Source organism: Corythoichthys intestinalis, chromosome 1 (genome assembly GCF_030265065.1).
Source record: "Corythoichthys intestinalis isolate RoL2023-P3 chromosome 1, ASM3026506v1, whole genome shotgun sequence".
NCBI classification, from domain to species: Eukaryota; Metazoa; Chordata; class Actinopteri; order Syngnathiformes; family Syngnathidae; genus Corythoichthys; species Corythoichthys intestinalis.
Window position 1 is genome coordinate 72,579 of NC_080395.1, and position 27,495 is coordinate 100,073.

Below are 27,495 nucleotides of genomic sequence, written 5' to 3' on the forward strand. Positions count from 1 at the left end.
ACGTTTTTAAACACATTTTAAAAATACATACCGGCGATGCAACCTCAAATTCAAGGCAAAGTGGAAAGTGCGCATGAGATGCAGTAAATTAAGGCGTCCACTAGATGATGCTAATAAGACGTAAAAGCAATAAAACTGAGGTATTCAATCACATATCCCAACAACCTTTCTTGCATAACAGAACATTAAATGTTGGGACACCAGAAGAGTCACCGAGAGCACATCATAATTGTAAATGTTGCCGTTTGTCGAAGATTTAGTATTCCGATAGCCTTAAGAAAGTGAATTTTGTCGAATAGTAAGTCTTTTCATTTTTAGTATAAAAATAGAACTGCTAAACATTGCTTTTAAAAAGTCTTTGAATAACTATGGAGGACCAGTACTGTCTATGTTAAAGTAAATGTGAAATAATTAGGTGATTAGAATGTTCTTTTTTTTAAAATTTCATTATTCCTTTATTTCAATATTGTCGCATCTTAAAAAGACAAGGGCAATTTTTTTCCTTCCCCAAAAAATGTTCTGGTAAATATATTTTTATACAAATGCAATTTTTTTGCCAGGAGGATAAAAGGACAGGCGATTTTAAGAAGGTGGTCATTTTTCAACTCTGTTATTTCTGGACTTGACTTGATCAATGGCGCCGCAATGAAATACAAGTGAAATCGAAAATGTTGAAATGCACAACTAAATGAATACTTAGCAATGGAAATATAGAAATATTAAAATACAAATGAAAGTAGGAATATAAAATGTATACAAAATGAAGTTTGGAGCTATGAACATCTAAATATCTCATTTTTTCTGTAGTTGAGTATTTTTGAAAATGTGGTACTCCGGGTCCTCCTTATGAATTGACGATAAATCCGATTCATTTGAGCTTGGACGGCTTTTGAATGCTTATCTTTCAGTTGACGGTGCTTGATGTCCAATCTGTTTAGCATCATTTGCTGCTAGCCTCATGTTTGTGTTTAACTGCATTATTAAATGCACATCAAGCATGTCATCAAATAATGAATGTAAGTCATTGACGAGGATGGGAAATGTCATGGCACGCATGGAATGTTTTTGTTTTAGTGCAATTGACAGCGATGGACATCCAAGCTGTTTTGACCAGGAGGCGGCTGGCAGGCCTCCCAGTCAAGGAGTTGGATGTCTTTCGTTGTCAATGGCAGCTAATAGATTATGAAGATGTTAATGTGAGTTATATGATTAGTCTTATACAGTGGTACCGCTACATACGAAGTGAATTCGTTCCAGGACCTTGTTTGTAAGTCGAAATGGTTGTGTGTTGAGCAGGATTTTCCCATTAGAATTCCATTCATTCTCTCTCGCCCGCCACTGCCCCGCCAGCCGGGTGTGGGTCCGACGCTCCAGCGCCATCCATTTTCAGGGCTTGTTGATTCGGCAGGTGAGTTGTTACACACTCCTTGGCGGGTTCTGACTTCCATGTCCACCGTCCTGCTGTCTAATAGACCAACACCTTTTCTGGGGTCTGATGAGCGCCGGCATCGGGCGCCTTAACCCGGCGTTCGGTTCATCCCGCAGTGCCAGTTCTGCTTACCAAAAGTGGCCCACTGGGCGGCTCGCATTCCATGTCCGGCTCCAAGCCAGCGAGCCGGCCTTCTTACCCATTTAAAGTTTGAGAATAGGTTGAGGTCGCTTCGACCCCAAGGCAAGGCAAGGCAAATTTATTTATATAGCACAATTCAACACAAGGCAATTCAAAGTGCTTTACATCACAGGAAGATTGTAAAAATAACATTTAAATCAATACAACGTAAAAACCAAGACAATCAAAATCGGAAATAAAATTATACATAAAAAATCACATTTAATAACACATAGAATAAAAATACATAAATAAAAATAAAACTACTACTAATAATAATTGAAATCTGTACTGGAGATAAGCACAAGAGGAATAGAAAGCAAGTAGATTGAAATATATAGACAGTTATGGATATGCAGTGCTAAACAAAAGCGTTTTTAGCCCTGATTTAAAAGAGCTAACAGTTTGAGCATACTTCAGACGTTCAGGTAACTTGTTCCAGAGGTGAGGAGCATAATAACTAAATGCTGCCTCACCCTGCTTGGTTCTTGTTCTTGGAACATGCAGAAGACCGGTTCCAGACAACCTTAGGGGTCTAGATGTCTCGTAGGAATCTAACAAATCAAGCATGTATTTTGGTCCAAGGCCATTAAATTTTTTGCAGACGAGCATTAGTATTTTATAGTCTATCCTTTGACTCACTGGAAGCCAGTGTAGCGATTTCAAAACCGGTGCAATGTGGTCCAGCTTCCTTGTATTTGTGAGGACTCTGGCTGCAGCATTCTGTACTAGCTGCAGCTTCCTGACTGATTTTTTTTTTTTATCAAGACCTGTAAATATACCGTTACAATAGTCCAATCTGCTGAAAATGAATGCATGCATAAGGTTTTCCATGTCTTGTTGAGTCAGAAGCCCCTTAATTCCGGTTATATTTTTTAGGTGGTAATAAGCGGATTTAGTGACGGACTTTAGATGGCTATCAAATTTTAGGTCTGAGTCAATAATTACGCCAAGGTTTCTGCCTTGATTTGTAGCTGTAAGTGACATTGAGCTAAGTTGCCTGCTTATTTTTGACCTTTCCTTTTTTTTCCCCAAGGCCTCTAATCATTCGCTTTACCGGATAAAACTGCGTCGGGGGAGCGCCGGCTGTCCTGAGGGAGACTTCGGAAGGAACCAGCTACTAGATGGTTCGATTAGTCTTTCGCCCCTATACTCAGGTCGGGCGACCGATTTGCACGTCAGGACCGCTGCGGGCCTCCACCAGAGTTTCCTCTGGCTTCGCCCTGCCCAGGCATAATTTACCGTCTTTGGGGTCCCATCGCACGCGCTCCAGCTCCACCACGCGGCGGGCGAGGTGTCCGGTATCCGAGATTTGAGACTACCCCCCGGGAGGGACCGGGATCCCAACTCGGCCGGCTGCCGAGAGTCGGCCCTCACCTTCACTGCGGCTCGGCGTTTAGTCGCTGGGATGAACCCTCCGACTCGTGCATGCGTTACACTCCTTGGCCCGTGTTTCAAGACGGGTCGGGTGGGCTGCCGACATCGCTGCCGACCCGACGCCCGTGGGATTTGCGTGGGCAGGTCCCCGCCCAGGGAGGCGCGACGGGCGCGGGGGCGCACTGAGGACAGTCCGCCCCGATCGGCGGGGGCGAGGGGGCCCCCTCCCTGGAGAACGGGCCGCGGAAACGCTTTGGGCCGAGCCCTAGGCGCGCGGCACGCTCGGGGTGGGCACAGCGAGTACGTTCCTCGGCCCCTCGTTGGGAAGCGGCAAAGCGAGGGCGGGGCACTGTGGAGCGCACGACGCGGAAGGGGACCCGAGGGCCCCACCGTTTTGCAAAGTGCCGCTCTTGCCACCTTCCTCTCAAACTACCCCCGAGTCAAGGGGTATAGCTTTCGCCTACTGGCGCTCCCTCCAGCGGTTAGGAAAACGGAACTGCAGCCAACACATAAGCCCCTGGTAGAATGATTTTTGTTAGGGTTAGGGTTTCTGCCTACAACCGGCCTCGCATCTAAATGACATGCATACCATCTACTGGCAAACTCCCATATTACAAGTAACTTAATAATATCCATTATATCACAGAAACGGTACATCAGAATTTCATCGGAGTACTTTAGTGCGAGTCTTGGGTTAGTCTAGTATACCTCAGTAGTGAAACGGTCCTTGGATATCTCCCAGATTTTTTTTTTTTTAATTAATTTTTTAATTCACGTGAAATGACAGCAATATTGTGAAATTTTCAGAGTACTTTTATTTCGAAATTGTACATCAGAATTTCATAAGAGTACTTTAGTTCAAGTCTTGGGATACTTTAGTATACCTCAGATGTGGAACGGTTCTTGGATATTTCCCAGATTCTTTTTAATTAATTTTCAAAATACTTTTATTTTGAAATGGTACATCAGAATTTCATAGGAGTACCGTAGTTCTACTCTTGGAGTAGTCTAGTATAACTGAGAAGTGAAACGGTCCTTGGATATCGTCCAGTTTTTTTGTTTTGTTTTTTTTTTTTTAATGAATTTCTGAAATAAGGCTAAATGACAGAAATAACCAGAAATTTTCATAGTAGTTAATTTCTAAATCATTTTTATATCATAATGCTTTAGTTTGGGTCTAGGGGTGCTTGAGTGTCTCTAAAAAGGACCTGTTCTTGAATCGCTCCCAGTTTTTTTCATATATAATTTTTTTAAATAAATGAACTTGCGCTCTGTAGCCACCGCGTTGCATTCGTAAGCCAGCGCGTTGCTTTACCGTAATGCACATAATGCAAACAATGATTCAAATGAGGAGCGGCTAGCTTGACTTTGTTTTAACAAGTAGAGGCTGGCTTGACCGCCGTAAAACGATGGCGGCACAAACAAAAAAATTTAACGCACTAACGAAGCACAAACAAATGGGATCATCGGGGTTCCATTCTGCCACAGATGGGGGGCTACGTGTGACGTCATCACTATAAATATCAATATTTATAAAACCATAGCAGTTAAAACAAAAAATTTTACAGCACAAACCAGCACTAACGAGGCACAAACAAATGACACCGCTGGGGTTCCATTCTGCCGCAGAATGGGTGAACTCTGGATGACCTAAAAAAAATCATTTTAATAACTGCAAAACAATTGCGGCACAAACAATACTTTTTGTAGCACAAACAATTGACATAATTTTAATATAAATTTGCATCTGGTGGGGGGCCAACTTCAATCTGATTCTTTTGATAACGGACGGTGATGACGCGCTGACCAATACAATGAGTCAAACCTCTTTGAGTGACATGGTTACTGCCAGCCCGGTCACAAAGAGTGAACGCACTGTTGCCAGGCAATCGTCATCCACAAATCCAAAACACTAAGGAAGGAGATTGCCAATGTTATACGAGAGGCACCCAAATGACACATTCAGTAAGATGTGCAATGGTGATGGAATAAAGCCGGAATGAGCTCAGTGGCGTGGTTTTGGTTTTGGACAAGCACATTCGGCGTCTGTGTCTTGACCAGTTTCGCTGTGGAACCGGCAGCTGGGTGAGTGAGTCGCTTTTGTTATCCTAAAGAAACTGTGGCTTTTAACCAAAAATACAGATTCAGTTAAATGGATTGGATTAATGTTACTGTTTTTCTTAGTACATTTCTCGAACCATCCCCGCCATTGGCGAAACAGTTGGCGCATTTTTTAAAACAATGAGTAAAAGTCGCTAAATGCCGTGGGTTACCTGCAAAATCCAGGCAGGGTTAGGGTTACGAAGTATCTAGTCCATCTCTCAAAAGTCCTGTGTCAATCAACGGTCGGTGCTATCTATCAGAATGACAGTCCATGTGTCATAGTGTCCTTTGTTGTCTAGTTTGTTTAGTCCGTATAACAGTGTAGTCTGTAGAAATGCAAAATATGGCTCAAATTTGGATGACAATGATTGCCAATTACAAATTGTACCCTAGCGTGCATTTTTGGGTAGGTGGGTTGCAAGAGACTGCACAAGACGTAAATGACATTTGTAATTTTTGAAGCATTCGCCTACAGAAATTAATTGAAAAAGACGACTAAAGCAGAAATGTGATTCTAATTGTTCTCCCTCCCACCATACTTGTACCAGCCTCAGCCATTTATAGTGTTTCTCTGATCTCATCAGGAATGGCCTTTTCCCCTTCTGCATTCATTTTAAATGATTCCAAAAAGTTATTTCCCTTCACTCCCAATACGTCTCGCTCCTCTTCCTCTTGATCCCGTCCAATTTCTTGTCCTTCCATCGTAAGCAGGGGCGCAACTACCCATTCTTGTTAGCGTACGCGAAATGAAAAATGGTGCAGCCTAACCGAGCAGAGCAATACTTTTTTTTGGTGGCATCTTTGCTGCTTTTTAACGATATTACAATTATTAATTAACCATTATATTTATAATTGATTATTTGGACGATGAATCAGAAAAATGTCACTTGAGGTTATCTTTTTGGTATGTTGTAAGCGGTGTTGTTAATAACGGCTTTAGAGTATAAAGGCGTTACTAACGGTGTTATTTTTTTCAGTAGTGAGTAATCTAATTAATTTTCTCATCTTTGCAACGCCGTTACCGTTACTGAGGATGTAAAGGCGTGCGTTACTATGTGTTACTACGTTGGTTGAATGACGCGAGAAAAGTCTGCAAGGCACCGAGAGAGAAGAGCGGGAGTGGGAAAGGGGCAGTTGTGACGCTGTTGCAAACACAATGCTAGGCTAGGTGGCTCCAATAATACCCGACTGTAGCCAACAGCTTAAACTACGCCCACATGATGCTACGCTAGAAATCACATGTATATGAACTAGATGCCGCATCCGCCTGACTATCCTGACCCCTGGCTGGATGAACGTCCTTGTCGCCCTCTCGTCTCATCTGGCTAGATGGACCCCCCTCAAGTTTTCTCACCCCATTGCGTTTACAAACTGCAACCCCTTCTGCTAATACCCATCATCAGTCCTGGTGCTTCTATAGCCTGGCCGTCCTGAGAGTGGATCTCTCCTGACTGTGGTTCTCCCCAAGGTTTCTCTTTTGAGTTTTTCCTTGCCGTCATGGAGGGTCTAAGGATGGGGATGCCCAGGACTTGAACTCATCTAAATCATCTATTGTATCTGATTTTGTATCATATTGACTCTGCAAAGCCCTCTGAGACAACCCTGTGATATAGGGCTATACAAATAAAATTGAATTAAATTAAACTGAATTCAATTGAATTGAATGGATGAGAAATGCCAGACTCGGCGGCGTGAGACAATGTATATGGTAAATGGTGTTATACTTATATAGCGCTTTTCCACCTTTCAAGGCGCTCAAAGCGCTTTACACTATCTCACTATTCACCTACTGGTGACGCAGCACCAGGAGCAACATGGGGTTCAGTATCTTGCTCAAGGATACTTAGGCAAGTTCATCAGGGCGAAGAATCGAACCCACAACCTCTGGGTTGGGGGACAACTACTCTACCACTGAGCCACGCCACATGTATATGGAAGTAGATGCGAAATTATACACTTGCCGGTGCTAGTAAACAGCCGCCATCTTAAAGCAGTAGACTTCTCTGAAAGGTTCTGTTCCAGAGAACCTTCCTAGCTCCTCCTAACCTTTCATCTAAAATACTCCTAAATCGGCAAATTCTTGACTTGAATCTATCTTTAAATGATGAAACAGTTTTATAAGTTTCACGTGTAGAAAGTAGACAGAAGGGAACTAATGCAATAACGGGAGCAATTTTAACAACTTTAAAGGTTGATTCACAACATTGAATGACTTCCAAACATAGCAAAGGTTACTATCTAGTTATCGCAATATTCGCAATACTCCTGTGTCTAAGTTTAGGGTAAAGAATTGGGCTGAGGCGACTGTCCCAAAAAGCCTTTGAACTTCACACGTTTTTTTTGTTTTGCTTTTTTTCTTTGAGTGGAATAAACAAAACATGAAAAGTAAAACCAGTTAGTTAGTTTGCCAAGTAACAAGTTACTTTTTGGAAAAAATAATTTGTAACTGTAATTATTTATTTTTTCAAAGTAAGATTAACAATACTGCTCGTCAGATTCGGTTAACTCCATGAGCTGGGAAAGCTACGTGTCATCCGTGGAATAAATAATAAATATCGGTGGAAATGGATGATGCTACCCAACCACTTTATTTTGCCTGTTGTTAAGACTTCTGTATGTAAATCTGACGTTGGTAGATTAGTTTCTTCTAGATGAGACGCGTGTGTGGCAGCCTGGCAGTTTTTTTTTTTTTTTTTTACATAGGGTTTTGACAGTTGCCGTTATATTTTCGGGATCAAAGTACCGTATACCTCCCCAGATCTTATAGCAGAACAGCGTTCCGGACCACTTTCACCCTTGCTTAAAGTACCAGCAAAACAAAAACCTGTAGAAACAAGTTCTGGAACAAGCACTTCTTGAAGCTGTATAAACGAGTTTTTTTTTTTCGTTTTTTTTTTTTTTGAGGCAGAAAATAATTTGTGGAAGCTACTTAAGCAATAGTTCGGTATGCTCATTGTCCTGAATAATAAGACAGTGCAGCGAGAGTGGTATTTATATAAGACTGTGCTTTTACTTGCGTGTGGAATTTTCATTTTAGTGACGTCAAAGAGTGAACTAAGTACATAGGCATCAAGGTTGTGGAGTAAATGCTTTCACGTAGTTGTGGGGATGCTTTGCAAAGCACACAAGATATGAAAAGTTACTATCTGTTTTTTCGGCGTTCCACGCCGCTCACACGCTTTGATCATTTCGCAGCATTGCGACTTCGAAACATCCCAAAAATTCACGTGGCATAGTCTCTTCTTCAATTTTGGCCCAAACGTTCACGGATACACAAAAACATGAGTTTTTGACCAGGAAAGAAAAAAAAGCCTCATTCATTTCCAATGGCAAAAATATTCATCCTTATGAATCATTTCATATTTCAAAAAGGTCCGATCCTACATTTTTAGTACAATTCACATTATTCACACAAAAAACATTCGTAAACCTTAGTTGGACAAATGTTAGGTTTTGGCAATAATGGACAATTCCGCCCAAAATTTGACAAATGCAAACTTTGCCTTTTAGTTTCAACGGCCCCGTTCATTTGCAATGGCGCATTCGACACGCAGTAAAAACATTTTCATTCTTGTCAGCTATCCAGTTGACAGGATGTTTATAATATGAGATGGAAGATGATTCAATTTGGGAGTCAGAGGTCAGCAAAATGAGTTCAAGAACAACTACAGGGATCCAACTTGCAGGATATGATTGTCATATGAAATGGAGGAGGTGATTGAATTTAGGGTCGCTCGGTGGGTCAAAGGGCAAAATATGTTTGCGTTGAAAGTAAATAAAATCATAGAAAAGGAAACATTATCAAACTTGTAGGACTGAATTTTGATATGAAAAGGAAGTAGTGATGACATACACTGGGGGAAAAGCGGAGACAGAGCAAAGCATCCCCAGAAATTGCATCTTATTTCACATTGGACTTGTGTTGCTCACGATGGTTCGTTCCCGCACTGCTCTTTGGTTGATAAGCCCTGGCGGCCAATGTCATTAGCGCCGTGACATCAATGTCCTCGACTCTACTTGACCTTGCTCGCTTCGCGATTGTTGTTGTCGTCGTGGCAGCGGCGGACACCGACGGATTCTTCCCTGAGTGCCCGAGGTGCCAACCTCTTCTTGACAAAGAGACTTTCTAGGAATCTGTTGCGGAGGGGCGCCGGGAAGTAAGCGCTGACCAGGTACATAAGGCCCACGCCGGGCCCGGCGAAATAGCGCGCCTGCGGCCTAGGCTCCAGCAGCGCCCGCTCCATGGCGTCCACCACTGGGCTGAGGTCCGGGTTGGCGTGGCGGGCGAAGCACTGGAAAAGCTCCTTGGTCTCGCCCACGTAGTCGATGCCAAAGTCGTCCAGGAGCTCCGGAGGAAGAGAAGCCAGCAGCTCCCGGTGTCGCGCCTCCCAGTAGGCCGCGTCGGAGCAGCGACCTATCGATCGAGACGCATTAGCGTGGTGTCTGGCGGTGACTGGGCGGGGCGTGGCGAGACTTACCAGTCTTGTAGGAGGAAGGTAATATGGTGGAGACGTGCACCCCCCACGGCGCCAGCTCCTGTCTCAGCGTGTCCATGAAAAGGTTGAGCGCAGCTTTGGACGCGCCGTACGCCGCCAAGCAGGGGAAGGGTTGGTCGCCTAGACAACCAACGGAAGGATGATGACAACCGATACCAGCGGATAAGGCGGAGCTTGCGCATTCATTTCTCTATGTTTGTGTTCATGATATCTCAAGAACAACGAAATGGATTATTATCTGATCAACGGAACAGAAAAAGAATTTATGATGAAATTTGGGGTCATTCGGTCAAAGGTCACAGAGCTCAGAAATGCGTGTGGTTTTAAGGTAAGTGAAACCCAAACTTATGTTGGCAACATGGAATGGAAGAGGATTAAGTTTTGGGAGGTCAAAGGTCACAGAGGTCAGCTATACATTTGCCTTCAAGATCATCCAAGAAATACGAAAGGGATTTTTGTCAAACTTGCAGGATATGCTTGTAATATGGAAGAGAAGAGGGGAAAACATTTGGGGTCAACGCTCACAGAGGTCATCAAATAATCAATACAATACAACAATCCACATCCACCGACAACAATAACTCTGAGCTGGTTTGCATTGTTGCAGTATGTCACTATCCACTATTCCCTCCTCCCTGACCCTTACCCATTGGTTTACGACCAGTAGGCTATACTTGATTATACATTATTAACTTGTCTGGGTTTTGCACAGATTTATGACAGTTTTTAACTGTATATTTTGCTCTGCACTTTTGCACTGACATGACCTCATGCTGCTGTTGAATCTTTGTTGTACATATGTCCAAAACTGTGTCAATGTTTACACTTGGTACTGAAGGGTATTTATTATGTGGGTTTTGCACTTTACCAACTTAGCTGTATGAGCTGTATGGATGCTCCAAACAAAGTTTCGTTGTGCTATTTGTAAAAATAACAATAAATATTCTGAATCTGAAAAGGAATTTCGCCATGACTGAAAAATGGATTATCCTCGTTCACTAAAATTTGCAATGTAATTATTAGGGCTGTCAAAATGTTCGTGTTAACGGGCGGTAATTAATTTTTTTAATTAATCACGTTAAAATATTTGACGCAATTAACGCACATGCCCCGCTCAGACAGATTTAAATGACAGTAAAGTGAAATGCCCACATGTTAATTGTGTTTTATGGAGGTTTTCCACCCTCTACTGGCGCTTGGGTGCGACTGATTTTATAGGCTTCAGCACCCATGAGCATTGTGTAAGTAATTATTGATATCAACAATGGCGGGCTACTAGTTTATTTTTTGATTGAAATTTTTACAAATTTTATTACAACGAAAACATTAAGAGGGGTTTTAATATAAAATTTCTATAACTTGTACTACCATTTATCTTTTAAGAACTACAAGTCTTTCTATCCGTGGATGGCTTTAACAGAATATTAATAACGTTAATGCCATCTTGTTGATTCATTGTTATAATAAACAAATACAGTCCCTATGTACGGTATGCTGAATGTATATATCCATCTTGTGTTTTATCTTTCCATTCCAACAATCATTTACAGAACATTATGGCATATCTTATAGATGGTTTGAATTGCGATTAAATGCGATTAATTAATTTTTAAGCTGCAATTAACTTGATTAAAAATTTTAATTGTTTGACAGCCCTAGTAATTATCTTTCTCTATGATTGCAAGAGAAAGAGAGATGACATTTTCGACCACAAGGGAAGGGTGTGCCCACGCCACCGAATCTGGCGATGCGGTGAATTTGGCTTTATAGGCGAAAGTCTGCTCTCTCAGAGACCTCCGCTACAGTACAAGAAGATTCCAACTGTTTGGCTCCCGAACAGTTGGCATTTTTGAGCAGTTGCGGTCGGACCTCGAAATGGGCGCGTACCGGCCGGACTGGAGACGGTGACCAGTCGCCCTTTGTGGCGTCGCAGCAGCGGCAGGAAGGTTTTGGTGACGTCCAGCGTTCCGAAGAAGTTGACCTCCATGCAGCCGCGGAAGTTGGACATCTGAGACAGCTCGATGTCGCCGAAGTTCACGCACACGCCCGCGTTGTTCACCACAGCCCACAGACCTGATTCACAGAAAAGGCATCAACGGAAATGGTTAGGGCTGCTAGATCTATAAAATACCATACAGTATATCTTTTTACTCAACTCTTGTTGACTTTTTGATTTTTACGCAAAATCTAGAAATCGAAATTTAAATATTCAATTGTAATTTCATTGTTTTCCAGCTAGACGGATGCACGGTTGATTTTCTTGTGAGATAAATCAAAATGGGTCCCAAGAAGGTGGTGAAAAAGGTGACGCTTACCAGTGAAATCATGAAGGACACGATAGGAAAATATAAGCGTGGTGTGAATGCACCCGCAAGTCGTCTCCTCCGACCTCTTCTCACCAGTAAGTCATGGTGACAATTAAAATGCTTGTATTATTTCTCATTTTTTCATAATTTATTTTTACATGTGTCTAATTTAATGCATTTGTTAACTTTGGCCACGTCTACACCTACCAGGGTTTTTTAAAATCAAGGATCCTGCCCTTAAACATCCGGAAAAAATAACTTTGCCCTCACCACCATGTTTGTAGGAGGAAAAAAAACCAAAAACCTTGTAATCACTACGCGATCTGAATGGAAAAACTGTTATTCAACATTTTCTGCGTCCTATGGTATACTGGGGGCGGGATTAAATAAGCTTCGGCTTCTCCCGTCTGCCCTTTTCTTTTCAGGTTGAATTAATTGTAAACACATGTAAATGCTATATGTTTGTTTGGATTTGTCATGCCTGAAGGGAAAAGAAAGAAAGAAAGAAAGAAAGAAAGAAAGAAAGAAAGAAAGAAAGAAAGAAAGAAAGAAAGAAAGAAAGAAAGAAAGAAAGAAAGAAAGAAAAAGCATCCACAGCCAGTCGCATTCATTCCTTTTTATGTGCAGTGTTACCTCGACATACGGTCGCTTCGACACACAATCTTTTTTACGTCAGACGTAAAATTTGACTCGCCTTTTGTTTTTTCATCCTAACCGAAATATGACTTTTCATGTGAGAGAAATCCACACAGGTTTCAAAAAGGTTGGAACAGGTAGTGAAACAAGAAAAAAGGTGACACTTACCATTGAAATGAAGATGCAAATTATAGAAAAATATAAGCGTGGAGTGCGCATCCTTGAACTGGCTCAACAGTACATCTCGTTCGCCAGTCTTTATATGTCAAGTTGACAGTTATTATTGTGGTAACATCCCCAAAGAAATCCCCGGCTTCGTCAGGTTTGTATCATTTATTTCAAAACTTATCTAACACAAAACACCTACTGTCTGCCACAGTTGACAGTGTTCTCAAGAAAACATTGAAAGCGAAAGTAAACTCTCTACCGCACCGCTCCCTCTCTCTGTCACGTCAGTCACGCGGTGCATTCAGGTACAGAAAAAAAAGTCCGCCACGATTTGTTACATTTTAACAGAAATTATTATTATTATTCCGATTTTCATTCATAATTTGTTTTGCTATGTGTAATTGCCATTTGTAATAGTACCAGCGGTATTTAGGTTTCTGTGGAGCGAATGAATGGAATTATAATGTATTCTTATGGGAAAATCCTGCTCGACATACGACCATTTCGACTTACAAACAAGGTCCTGAAACCAATGAACTTCGTATGTAGAGTTACAACTGTACATTCATAACAATGCCAGACCTTAAAGAGCATATGACACGAGAAAAAAAGTCTTAAATGGCATTATTATGTGAATTAGAATCATATTTTGAGACGATTCGACTATATACAACAATTTAGCAAAGCACAGATGACGAGAAATTTGTCTTTTAATCTGCCAGTTAGCCACGCCTACCATTATAGGGCTTTAGCGTCCCCAACAGGTGGATGACGTCAGCGGTAGACTTGGCTCATCGGTTTTACTATTCAGCCCATTGAGGGGGAATTATTCAGAACGAGGAAAACGCGACGAAGAGAGCCGCAAAATGTCGTTGTTTCAGTCTCTCTATTCCAATATTTTTACAGGATATTCTTTTTATCCAAGTATTTTTCCCCAATAGCTATATAAATGGCTTGAGAAGGACCAGTCAGCCTGTCGAGGGGGGACTATTCACAACGAGGAAAACGCGACGAAGAGAGCGGCAAAATGTCATTAGCCATGTTTACATGCTGACTTTTATTCATACCGATTCAAATCATTCCGAATGGAAATTTCAGATCAGCTGTTTACATGTTATTTCATCTATTCCGATCCAGCGTTTACATGTGTCCGTCTTTATTCCGAAAGGACGTTTGACAACTGCCGTCTGACATGCGCAGATTAATCAAAACAAAGCGTCACGTTGCAAAACATGGAGATCGATCGTCGGAGTGCTGCTGTTTTAACTTTAACCCACTTGTTGTGTTTGTGGGGTCGTATCCGCTTCTGCTGTTTTGCTCTTTTGCCTAGTAGTAGCCGGTTGTCAGCCGGTTTCTAATCTGGTCAACGCTCCGGTCTATTCCGGCTTCGTGTAACCTCTCGTGAACTTTTTTAAATAGTTCACTGTTCCTCATTTTACGCCCGCCTAAGCGAGCAATTATATTCAATTCTTTTAAATTTTGAATTAAATACAATCTTTCCGCCGGACTCCAATTAGGTGCGCTGTGCTTGGAAGCCATGTTGCAAGTGACGTCACCACGTCAGTACGGAGCATGTGCAGAAAGAACGCAACCAGACACCATTCCGCTTCCCTATTTACATGATATAATTTTACTTCTAATCGGTTTGGGAAAAGGAATATTCCACCCCTGTGAATCTGAATGAAATTCCATTCGGTTTGGGCCTGTTCATTCCGAATGAGGTGTTTATATGGAACACATTTATTCGGTTTGAACATCTAAACCGATTGTAATTGGAATATTTGGCTCCATGTAAACGTGGCAATTGTTTGTCTCTTTACTTCAATATTTTTACAGGATATTCTTTTTATCCAAGTATTTTCCCCAATAGCTATATAAATGGCTTGAGAAGGACCAGTCAGCCCGTCGAGGGGGAACTATTCACAATGAGGAAAACGCGACGAAGAGAGCGGCAAAATGTCATTGTTTCTGTCTCTTTGCTTCAATATTTTTACAGGATATTGTTTTTATCCAAGTATTTTCCCCAATTGCTAAATAAATGGCATGGTCATGACAAATAACAGTCTTGTGCTGAATGGAATATGAAATAATAAAAATGCACTTATTAAGGACGAGATGGCAAAATTACTCCATAATGGTTAAAACTGTCGACTTCACCTTTACTGTCGCACCTCCCGAACGATATTTTATGACACCTAAATCGGACATATCATTTCCCTTCCCCGGCTTCCGAGAATGTAAACAAACCAAGAGGCGTGACAGCTAGCCGACATGCTAACCCGAACCGAGTGATGTTTCAAAGTCTTCGAAGCGGAAAATCACACATAACTCGCCTGGATTATTTGACATGATGACTGAGTTGTCGATTGTCTTTGCGGATCGGCAAACCGCCCGGCGGAGAGCAATTTACAGTTCGTTCCCCGGAGGAGGGCGGCTGCAGTTGTTGTGCAGCTAACGTGCAGCTAATTTGCACGAGGAAAGCTTTTTATATGCCTATCAATGATCAAACGTAAGTAGTCCTTTATTTAAAGAAAGTTTGTAGTGTTTACTTTGTAATACCTGTATTCGTATTTGACAATACTAAACAAGATGTTTACTCACTTCCTCGTAAGTCCAATGGTCTCACAGTAGTAGGGCTTGTTTTGGCCAATATCCACGGTGAATGGGAATCTTTTGAAACTCCAAATAGGCGCACACGCCTCTCCCTCATTAAGCAAGATTTTTCTGCAGCCGTTCAGCTGGCTTGACGCGAAAAATAAACATATTAATCCACAAAATCAGCTGAATCCTTAGTCCTCATACTCAACAGTACGCTTTCACCCATACACGTCACAGCGCCCTCCTCCTCAATGCAAGACCGAAGCCGGAAGTCACTCATTTTCATGGCGCGGGATTAAAAAAAACGAAATAAATATAGCGATCGCTTCCACACACATCCAAGCAGTCCATATCATTCAAGAGCATAAAATACCGCTTGTATTATGAAATAAACATGCTTTTTCGTGTCACATGCACTTTAAAAATAATTGTATTTTGAATGGAAGAAGACAAGTGCGTTTTCCCTGTGTTATGTCCATTTCCACAGCATGTAGACAACGAGGACGTAACCATGAGATATGGATTGTTTCAGCAGCTCCATCGCGTTGACAGACGCGCTTCCTTTTGAACCAGTTTGCCGCGTTATGACTGTCGACACAGTTCAATGAGTCCATGCATCGGTCACGTGATTTTCTTGTAGCGATACGCGCACCAACGCAGGGTTTGCTCCATGGGCTCCGCGCGCGCGGCGGCACATTGCTATCACTGGACCCCAGAGGTTGCGCTAGACTTTTTCGTTGTCTGTCATTTTGACTGACAGTGTCATAAAAATCCAGTCATAATCTACTATTACCCGTCACTTACATTTTTAAAATGATAATAATGACATATTCAATAATATTTAGTTTTCATTCATTTTTTATTAATATTCTGTCCGAACAAGCTTAACAAGAGGCAAACCGACAGCGGAGTGCACCAATCAGCGACGGACAGACGTGCCGTTAGCAAAGCGACGAGGGCAGGACGAGGGACTTGCGTGCGGAAGTAAACATACAAAGAGAGCGGAGTTTATTCAACATGGCTAGCGCGAGACAGACTGTTGTCAATGACTCGTGTCGATGTGTTTTAGCTCATTTAAAACTGAATTTACCGCGGATTGGAACATATTCTCGGCTCTCCCGTTCGCCATCCGTGTTGTTGTAGAGACGACTTTTGGCGCGCAAGAGTGACGTTGCCCGTGAAGAACACGTCACGCAAATAAACAAATCTGATTTGTCAAGTGATTTTGTACCTACTCGAGAGGCCGTTAATGGGCTGGGTCCCAGAGTGTTTAAAAAATACAGGGAGAACAGTCTGGCCGTGCCAGACAAACACTCAGTTGCCTTGACATTTTTCCGAGTAAGGCCAACGACGTCATGCATCAAGAGAGACAATAGCTAATTAATATGCTCACTCGCCACCCTGTGGTCTGGGCTGTGAATTGCAACCTGTCAAAATGACAGATGGACGTCAAATTTTTCCGTCACTGTTTTAAAAAAACGGTCAACGACGGAAAATATTCGGTTAACGCAACCCCTGCTGGACCCATCACTATTTGATACAAATCTGGCCCAGATTGTGTGCCATATCCAGGCCATACATTGATGTCGTGTCTTCTACTTTGCACCAGTTCTGGCCCGTAACTGGTTGCTGATCCGGCAAGTGACTCCTTACCGAGTTTAGGCCATTGTTCAAAAAGACACTGGGGCGGATCCGTTCTACAAAATTTTCAGGACATCTGGGTTAGGGTTTCATGTCCGCTCCAATTACACTTTGCTATCTGGGATAGCTGTAAGCCGCTACGCACTCTACGTACAGGTATCTTAGCTGGGAGCTACGACGAAGCATTAGGATAAAACCTTCTAATGATTATGATTTCATGTAGATGGGGCAAACTATTAGGCATTTACTTATTTGTAAAGCCAATTCTACCACACAGGATGCTTTCAATATTGCTGATTTTAATGGACGGGGCAAAAAATGTTGGCCAGTGTAATCACCCCGCCCCCCCCAAATAAAATCACTGTGATCATTCCAAATTAATTTTCCCCAAAATGGTGTTCCTATTTTATTTTATTTTTTTTTTAATAAGATTAAAAGATTCTGAAGTGGACTTGTTTGCCACCGCGTACGTGTCTTAAGGTGAAAGGTATACCTCGGGGTCCTAGCTGCGCCCCGACCTGGGCCAGCGCCCGCCGCACCTGCTCCGGCTGCGTGATGTCCAGCTGCAGCAGCGCCAGTCGTTCCGAGCACGTCCGCCGCAGCTCGAGGGCGCCCTCGCCGTCGGCGTCCAGAACCGTGGCGAAGACGCGGAAGCCCAGCGAGTCCAGGTGGCGGGCCGTCGCCTTCCCGAAGCCTGAGTCGCAGCCTGTCGGCGGGGGCGAAGGCAGAGTGAGGGGCGCTCCACCTTTGCTTTAGCAGATCTGTCATTGTATAAATTGGGTTAGCTATTTGACCTGCTCTGACGTCACATCTGGTGAGTGTATTGTTTTGTTGGCACTGATAGTAGTCGCTAATCCCCTAGTGCTCCTCAATTTGTTTTATCCCACGGACACATCGGAGAATCGATCCTAGGCAGGTTCGACTCTCCTAGTGCTCCTCAATTTGTTTTATCCCACGATTTAACAGCGTAAACGCCTGCTTGTGGATTAAAACTACTCTCCTCTTTAGCTCTATCTTGCTAGCCTAGCTTATCCGAGCCATGGCTAGCCCTCTGCCTTCTCCCTCCCATCTTTTCTGCTCGGTGTGCTGTATGTATAGCGAGCACCCTGGCTCCTTCGTCGAGGACAGTAGTAGCTGTAGGAAGTGTAGCTTAGTCACAGGGCTGGAGACCAGGGTTTCTGAGCTAGAAGCACGGCTCTGCACTCTAGAGACGAAAGCTAATCCGAGCTATAGCCAGGTAGTAGCAGGGCCCGCAGGTCGTGCTTGCGGTAGTAGGAATGCTAGCGCAGTTAGCCCCCCCAGCAAGCCCCGTGCAGCCGGGGGAAATTAAGGACGGATTTGTGACTGTATGGGGGAAGCGTAGTGGTAAACGCACAACTTTAGTGCACCAGCAGCTTCACGTCAGCAATAGATTTGTCCCCCTCAGCGACACACCGGCTGAACCAGACACTCTCGTAATTGGAAGCTCCATAGTTAGAGACGTGAAGCACTGGGCGGTGTCTGTCAGGTGTTACCCAGGGGCCAGAGTCGGTGACATCGAAGGAAACCTCAGGCTCTTAAAGCAGAGTAGGAAGAGGTTCCGCCATATCGTGATTCACGCAGGCGGTAACGACGCCCAGCGGAGACAGTCTGAGGTGCTTAAATTAAACGTAGCCTCGGTGTGTAAACTTGCTAAGTCGATGGCGGACACCGTAGCTTTCTCTGGACCTCTGCCTAATTTGGTCAATGATGAGATGTACTCTAGATTCTCATCATTTAACCGCTGGTTGTTTAGATGGTGCCCAGAAAACGATATAGTCTTTACTGATAACTGGCACGCGTCTTGGGGCAAGTCCGGGCTCATGCGCCGAGACGGCATTCATCCGACTTGGGACGGTGCTGCTCTCTTAACTCGAAACTTGGCCGCCAAACTTAGTCTTCCAAAGTGACACTTCAGAGTGGGGGCCCGGGCGCAGTGTTGTAGTGTAAAACATAACTCTGTTAGTAGTGATCACTCGCCTCTTTCCGAGCTGTCACAAATCCAACATTCAGGACAGAAGATAGAGACTGTGTCCGTGCCTCGTACTGTATAGTGAACAGGAGAAAACAGAGTACTATAGGAACGAGACCAAAGAATTTAATCCATATAGCCCCTGATAGCAGTGAAAATAAAATAACTCTTAATAAATATATAAAATGCGGATTATTAAACATCAGGTCAATCTCGCCCAAATCTCTGTTAGTTAATGACTTAATTGGGGATTATAATATTCATATTTTGGCCCTGACTGAAACTTGGCTTCAGCAGGATGACTTTGTTAGACTTAATGAATCCACACCCCCAAGTCACGTGAACTTTCACACAGCTAGAAGCACGGGCCGCGGAGGGGGGGGTGGCAGTAATATCACACTCTTGTTTAGGTATGAGCCCAAAAAGTAAAGCTAATTACATTTATAACTCCTTTGAAAGTCTAGTACTATCAATTATAGATGCTAACTCGAAGAACCAAAAACCAGTTCTTTTCATAGTGGTTTACCGTCCCCCTGGTCCCTACTCACAGTTTTCATTAGATTTCTCTGACTTTTTATCCAGTATTTTGCTAAGCTGGGATAGAATTATAATTGTAGGGGATTTTAATATACATGTTGATGATGACGGCGACTCTCTTGGTAAGGCTTTTAATGACTTACTAGATGGGACTGGCTTCATTCAAAATGTAAATAAACCAACTCATAGTCACAAGCACACCCTGGACCTGATTTTAACCTACGGTACGGAGATTAGTGATCTTAGTGTCCATCCCCACAACCCTGTACTGTCTGATCATTTTCTAATTACCTTTCAGTTTGTGCTCCAAGATAATCCGTCACTAGTGACCAGAACTCAGATGAAAAGGACATTATGTGATCGCTCTGTTTCAGAGTATAAACAGATAATCCAGCCAATATTTGCCTCCATGTCATCTGACTATGAAGGAATAATGTCCGGCCCTGCTGTTAATGACGAGTTTGTTGATAGTTTTACGTTTACTCTTCGTACTACACTCGATATTGTCGCTCCCCCCAAATTAAAGTTTGTCAAGCCGAGACAAGCCTCTCCCTGGTATAATGCTGAAACACGCTCGCTTAAACAATCGGCACGTAAATTAGAAAGACTTTGGCGCCGTTCCAACACAGAGCACACTCTCTCTGCCTGGAAACACCGTTTAGTGACCTATAAACAGGCCTTGCGTACGACTATATATTACTCATCCTTAATAGATGAAAACAAAAATAATCCTAGGTTTCTTTTCAGCACTCTAGCAAGGCTGACAGTCACAGCTCAATAGAACCTTATATCCCGACCACCCTTAGCTGTGATGACTTCCTAAAATTTTTTAACAATAAAATCGCAACTATTAGAAATAAAATAAATGAATTACTTCCAACTATTAGGTCTGATAAAGTGCAGACAAAAAAATTCAGAATCTCCTATAAAACCCTCTAAAATATTAAATAACTTTACCACTGTAGACCAAATTGATGTAATTTCAATTATAATGTCCTCCAAACCATCAACGTGCTTCCTAGACCCGATCCCAACCAAACTTTTTAAAGAGACCCTGCCTCTAACTATTGATATTATCTTAAATATAATAAATACCTCATTAGTTACTGGCCACGTGCGGCAGTCCTTTAAATATGCAGTTATTAAACCGCTTTTGAAAAAAAACACTCTTGATCCTGATATTTTGGCCAATTATAGACCTATCTCTAATTTACCATTTCTCTCCAAAGTCCTTGAAAGAGTGGTAATCAAACAGCTCTGTCAGCACCTACAGGACAATAGTTTATTTAAACATTTCCAGTCTGGCTTTCGAGCTCATCATAGCAATGAAACTGCATTAGTCAAACTAATGACTTGTTACTAGCCGCTGACGTTGGATTAGTCTCGATCCTGGTTCTGTTGGACCTGAGTGCAGCCTTTGACACAATCGACCATAATATCTTATTGCAGAGATTAGAATGTGACATAGGCATTAGAGGAGCACCCCTCTGCTGGCTTAAATCATATTTATCTAATAGGTACCAGTTTGTCAATGTAAACCAGCAATCATCACCGTACTCTAGGGTTAGTTATGGTGTGCCGCAAGGATCGGTCCTCGGGCCCACTTTGTTTACGCTGTATATGCTTCCTCTAGGTAATATCATTAGAAAACATGGCATTAACTTTCATTGTTACGCTGACGACACACAACTGTATTTATCAATTAAACCTGAGCAGATCAGGCAAGTGGACAACCTAAGCACCTGCGTCCGAGATATAAATACCTGGATGAGCACTAACCATCTTCTACTTAATCCTGAAAAGACAGAAGTCCTTATAATAGGCCCGAAAAGTGTGAGAGACTCTTTAGCTGCCCAGATAGTCACTCTAGGCAATGTAAGTGTAGCCTCCAGCACCACAGTTAAAAACCTAGGAGTTTTTAGTATTAGTTTTAGGAGTATTTGACCCTGACTTATCGTTTAAAGCTCACATTAAACAAACTTGCAGAAGGGCCTTCTTTCACCTGCGCAACATAGCCAAAATTAGAAACATTTTATCTAAAAGCGATGCAGAAAAATTAATTCACGCGTTTGTTACATCGAAATTGGATTACTGTAACTCCCTACTCGCTGCTTGTCCTAAAAGTTCTCTAAAAGGTCTTCAGCTTGTCCAAAACGCAGCAGCAAGACTTTTAACAGGAACCAATAGAAGAGAGCACATCACCCCTGTGCTCCAGGCCCTTCACTGGCTTCCAGTCGAGTTTAGAATTAAATTTAAAATCCTCCTTCTTACATTTAAGACCGTTAATGGGTTAGGGCCATCTTACCTCACCGATGCTCTGGTTCCATACTGCCCCAACAGAACACTCCGCTCTCAGAATGCAGGTCTACTGGTAGTTCCCAGGGTTTCTAAAAGTACTGTCGGAGCTAGAGCCTTTAGCCACCAAGCCCCTGTTTTATGGAATCAGCTTCCAGCTAATATTAAAGAAGCCGAGACAGTCTGCACATTTAAGATTAGATTAAAAACGTTCCTATTCAACAAAGCTTATGGTCAGGCTAGTTGAAGTCGGAGTAGACTCAAACTTTAATCTAAGCAGCACTAGAAGCTATAAAGCTGGGGGAAGTACAGCCACTGAGTTCTATCTCCTTTTTCTCACTCTTCCTACCACTTATCTTACTCTATTTCTATTTTACAATGTTAATATCTAGTTGTTTAGTCTCTTCATCACTAGTCACCTGGTGTCCCCTTTCCCCCCTCCCCTCTGGGGAGGGGCTATTTTTCAGCTGCAGCCTCCTGACTGTCCGGACCCCAAGCTGGATGGACGTCCTCGTGGCTACCCCCGTCTCATCTGGCTAGATGGACCCCTTCTTGTTCCTTTACTCCACTGCATCTTTACGGACTGTAAGTTCGCCTGCTAATTCCCATTAGCGGTCCTGGGGTTCCTGTCTATCCGTCCTGGGAGTGGATCTCTCTTGACTGCGGTACTCCCCAAGGTTTCTCATTTTTCTCCCAAAGACTGGAGTTTTTGGAGTTTTTCCTTGCCGACATGGAGGGTCTAAGGATGGGGGATACCCAGGACTTGAATTTATTTATTCATCTTTGTTGCTTCATTTGCTGTTTCTGATTGTGTATCATATTGCCTCTGCAAAGCCCTTTGAGATGGCGTTGTTGTGATCGAGGGCTATACAAATAAAACTGAATTGAATTGAATTATTTGCGCTAGTTTGAGTTAAGCCTGAATTATGCTTCTGCGTTGTGGTGACGGTGTCGTGAGTATGGCGTCAATGAGCATTCGATAGTTCTGCGGCAAGGGAACTAGTTGCTCTGTAATTCACCGCCACGCCGCTAGAGGGCTGTGGCGTTGTTTGTACAGTTTAGGGGGACTCTTGTCGACATCCTCTAGTTTTCGTTCGGTTAAACAACAATGCCAGCGAAAGTGGAACGCTTGAACGTGGATCTTCAGCTCATCGACATTGAACAACAAATGTTGATCATACTGCAATGTCCGTAACTATGCGCGGGTCCTTTAAGAGGCGATCAGACTGGGGAGCGGTGACGTAGCGGGAAGCGAGGGGAAAGAAAGGGAGAAAGCGAAAGTTTGTGGTCGCATGTTGCGGCAGCCCGCTATTATTTTGTTATTTGTTTATTGTATTGTTGCCACAATAAAGTGGGGACAGCCATCATCGACTCCTCTCCTTCCCTCCATCCGGGGCTATTCTAATACACATGTTGAGGCGCAGGCGACGCAGAAGACTGTTGCGGAGGTGGTCTGTCCCGCTATGGAACTTTGCAAACTGCGTTTGAAGCCTTGACAGCCAACACGTTATCATAAAAGACATTGTAGAGGTTGTCGTAACCCCGTACCTGTTCGATGATACTCTCGTCGGCTTGGTCCGTTTTTGCGTGTAGCACAACGATGTTTGAAAATGGCGGTGATTTCGCGCTGAACCGGAAACAACAGTCTGGGCAGACCAATCACAGTCCATTTGTGTCACGTCACCACGCGTTGACGTGACGCCCAGTCAAGAATCTGTGGAGGTGCACGACAGGCCACGGCGGAGGGTCATAAATCTGGTCTGCCTTGACGGCGTACTGTAGGTCTGCCGCAGAAGCATAACTCGGCCTTTATGCTGCGTCCCACCGACCGCGTTTTGTTCTCCCTGCCTGACGGCTTTCGGTACAAAGTCAATGTCATGAATTTTTGCTAAGAAGATGGCTCAGTGGATCATAGTATGAGAGATTTCAGGGATGATGAGGTGGCAGCCAATCAAATATGTGTTTTCATTCATGCGACTGCTGCCGAAGCTGAAAACCTGCCTTAACATCCGGTCAAAAAGCGGCAAAGGAATGAAGGAAGGAGAAAATAAATACGACTATGAGATTAATCTCATAATATTATGACCAAAGAGTCTGAATATGCCGAGAATGAAGTCATACATTGTAATACTGAGTTTAAAAAAAGTATATTATATATTACGCATTAAAGACTACAATACAAAACATAATACTACAAGATTAAAGTCAAATTTGTCATAGTGCTTATTTTTACGTTAAGTGCACCTGAAGTTGTTTAGCTCCGCTGACTTGGATTAGATTTTTGCCGACATAAGGTCCGGTTAAACACAAAACTGCCTTCGGTAATAGCACGAGAAAAGCGTTGTAGCGCGTTAGTTTAAACGCAGCATCAACGTGCGTGCGTGCATCTTCCTGAGGAAAGTTCCAGGAAGCCCAGCCTGCTGTGTTGTGCGCCCCGGGAGTTTCCTTGGAAGCCGTCCTCACAATCCCACACTTTTCATATTCACACAAAGCTTGGAAAAGCCTCTCGGGCTGACACAAAACATTATTCGGAGTATCTATTCATTACCAATTTTTGGGGCCCATGAGTCGCATTGCGTATATAACACATAGATTAGGGGTCAGCGAACTTAGTTACTCAAAGAGCCTAACAATTTATGAAATGCAACAGAGAACACTGCATAGTGGATTGATAGTTTGCCTATTGCAGTGGTTCTTAACCTTGCTAAAGGTTAAGAACCCCACAAGTTTCAGAGGTGCATTCACCGAACCCTTCGGAATTTCATAATAAGGCCTTTTTTTTTTGACGTATTCAAAACCTAGCAAGTTCACATCACAGAAAATTCACAGAAAATGTTCAATTTTATTCCAGATTTCAATTTTGCCTTTTGCTGTAGATTTTCACGTTGGTAATGAAATGGAACTCATTTTATGTCACAGTGTTCCTGTTTTTGTTTTCATGTCTACAGTCTCATTTGGACCTTGTATATTCATGACGTAAAATGATGCAAATTATCCACGCAGTTCATGCTGTCTGTAAGTCTGTTATACTTCTTCATACCAAGTGCCAGTCACCCTTCCATTGAGGAAACTGATTTCTCGTTCCATTAGCTAGAGGGTTAGCAGCTGAAAGAGATGGAATAAAGGCTGTAAATTGAGGGCAAACCAGTCCAAAACATGGACTAAAACGCCACTTTGCCTCGATCCAAAATAGAGCTCTGCGTTTCTTAACGTTCACTGAACCCCTGAGGCTTACTCACCGAACCCATGGGGTTCGATCGAACCCCGGTTGAGAACCACTGGCCTATTGGAAGTAGGCCGAATAGTTTAAAGTGAAGCATCCTGCTGAAGGACATGACACGTTTGCGTCTCTAAACCACGATCAATTTTGTTGCCTTTGCCACCTCTGGGAAATAATTGGGCGAAACCCCACGGGCCGTGCATCAAAATCAAGCCATGAAGTTCAGCACGCCCTCTTTGCTATTTTTGGATCCTGAAAGTGAAAATCAGCAAAGATATGTTTTATTGGCCCAGAAGGAAAAGTGCAGGTCTGGAATTTTCAGGGACTGTTTTCATTAATTTTTTTTTTTTTTTTTTTTTTTTTTTTTTTTTTTTTTGTGTGTGCGTGTGTGTTTGAACAGCACCATCATTGGTAAATTCATACTACTTACGTTTGAAAAATTTACAATCTCAATCACTTCAGGGTTCAGCATGCCTACTGCCCATAGTTAGCTGGGAATGAATGTTTGTTCATTCGCTGACAATCCTCCCACTTTAGATGGATCAGACGTCTAGCACTGTCAATGGCAGCCAATGAGCAAATAGCAAATGCTTAGACATTGATCAAATCACGGGTTGAGAAAATAAGCTTGTTATGACTTCATTTGACTGTCAGTGCATTGACTTCATTGGGAATGTTGCCCCTACCAACATGGCCGCCCTGAGGCCATTTTAGTAGGGGTGATCAAAGGTCTTTTCAATCTTCTGTCATGAATCGAAATGAATTTATCACGAGTAGACGCCCAGTCCATTTGAAGTGTGGGGGGTTGGCAGCTAATGACGTTCATTCGTCGCAAACGCTCCCACTTCAAATGGATTGGACGTCAACTGCCGTCAAGGCATTGAATGAATGAATTCAAAGCGTACTCATGAGGGAGCGTGCTTGTTAGCATACTTTTCTGCATGTGTTTGTATCAGCGACAGTGTGCCTGCTGGTGAATAATTAAAGGTGCAATGCAGGTGTAAAGTTGAAGTGTGATTCCTGCAGCCGTAAAGAAGGCAATAAAGGCGCACGCGCATGCATGCGCACGGTTTACCTTGCAGTGCTCAAGGTCAATTAGGGATAAAGACTATGCAGGTAAAGTTGGCTGGTAGTGGAGCAGCACATGCTTCCCCCCCAAGTTTGGACATGAAACAATCAACAGCACTATGAATATAAAGAAAAATAATGCTAATACAAGACCCCCACCCATTTCTAACTCACCACAATGTTTACCAAAGGGCAACTTTTTGACCCTTATGTAGTCATTTTGAAGTTTTATGCTTTATTGATTTTGGTCATTCATTATTAATTGTATTTAACTTAACGTTTCTTTTTAGCCCTTGATGCCTGACTTTAGATTTAACAAATATTTCCAACCACATTGGAGGAATACACTAATAGATTACATTCAATACATAAAAATAGTATTTATACCATACAGTTCATACATCGATACATATTTTTATTTGGTCAAATTTTGTCTTTCCTTGCGAGGCGGTCATACTCCGTCTTAGTGCTTAGTTATGCCATTTGACTTTTACTTTTCATCCGATGGATTTTTGGAAAACTTTCATGCCATTGACTATGATAGATGTCCAAGCATGTGGCCCTTGAAAACTAAATTAAAACTTCTTCGATCAGTTTATCACTAGTAGACGTCCAATCGATTTGAAGCGGGAGGGCGGCCCTCCCTCCTTAAATCGTTGGACGTCTATTGCCATCAATGGAAGCCAACATTGATTTTTTTTTTTTTTTTTTTTTTCTCCAAGGGTTCGTTACGCACGCACAGATTACACAGACAGGCGCCCTGCTCCCCGCACAATCAAGTGCGTCCCTTCCGTATCTCCCCAACCACGCGAAGTAATCTTAGTGATCTGATTAGGAGCCCAAGGTGCACGAGAGAGAAGTGAAGGCGGAAGACGGCGGCGGCGGGGTTTTATCTGACCTGTGATGACCACGACTTTGTCGCCGACGGGCAGCAAACGCGGCGCCCGCGGCGACGATGTCATTATCAGCAGCAGCAGCCGCCAGGCCAAAGCGGCGGCCCCCAGCACCGACGCCCAGCACACCAGCCCCCACTCGTCCATTTCGGACAACCTGACGAACTGACTGACCGATTGACTGACTGACAGACTGAGTGACTGCTGCTGCGTCCTCCTCCTCCTCCTCCTCCTCCTCCTCTTCTTCTTCTTCTTCTTCTTCCTCGCCGACTGAACGCCAGCAGCTGCTCACTCTCTTTATATAGCTCACCTCCAACCCCCATACACATACAATAAACTCACTTCTTACCCTGCACTGTTTATACGGAGCTGCTCCGAGGGTGGTGTCCTATCTCCATACGCACCCAGCCCCACGCACACACACACGCACGCACGCACACACACAGACACACACTTAACCCTGAGGGCAAATGACTCTTTGTTGTGTTTTGTTTGTTTTGGTATTTTTTAACTTTAACTCATTGTTTGCCATTGATGACGCTAGACGTTCAAGTCAAT

General features: G+C 43.0%; 1 protein-coding gene across 2 annotated transcripts; it reads right to left on the reverse strand.

Moving 5' to 3' along the window:
* Window positions 1-7,745: 7,745 nt before the first annotated feature.
* On the reverse strand, window positions 7,746-27,244 carry hsd11b2 (hydroxysteroid (11-beta) dehydrogenase 2). 2 transcript variants are annotated; one of them, XM_057841521.1, is made up of 6 exons: window positions 26,943-27,244; window positions 18,933-18,998; window positions 17,428-17,640; window positions 11,473-11,658; window positions 9,568-9,705; window positions 7,746-9,503 (listed from the first exon to the last, which is right to left on the reverse strand). In XM_057841521.1, the coding sequence occupies exons 1-6, from the start codon at window positions 27,082-27,084 to the stop codon at window positions 9,103-9,105; spliced, it is 1,146 nt and encodes a 381-aa protein (XP_057697504.1). In that variant the 5' UTR covers window positions 27,085-27,244; the 3' UTR covers window positions 7,746-9,102. The 2 variants fall into 2 exon arrangements, with proteins under 2 accessions (XP_057697504.1, XP_057697515.1); XM_057841532.1 differs by lacking the exon at window positions 18,933-18,998 and having other exon boundaries at window positions 26,943-27,239.
* Between the last annotated feature and the right edge of the window lie 251 nt (window positions 27,245-27,495).

Excerpts from the sequence above, each read along its gene's own strand:
- hsd11b2 (XM_057841521.1), bottom strand. The coding sequence starts at position 27,084 with ATGGACGAGTGGGGGCTGGTGTGCTGGGCGTCGGTGCTGGGGGCCGCC. Across the intron at positions 11,659-17,427 it reads GGCGCAGCTAGGACCCCGAG|GTCTGTGGGCTGTGGTGAAC; the intron begins GTATACCTTTCA and ends TCTGTGAATCAG. Across the intron at positions 9,504-9,567 it reads ACCTTCCTCCTACAAGACTG|GTCGCTGCTCCGACGCGGCC; the intron begins GTAAGTCTCGCC and ends CTCGATCGATAG.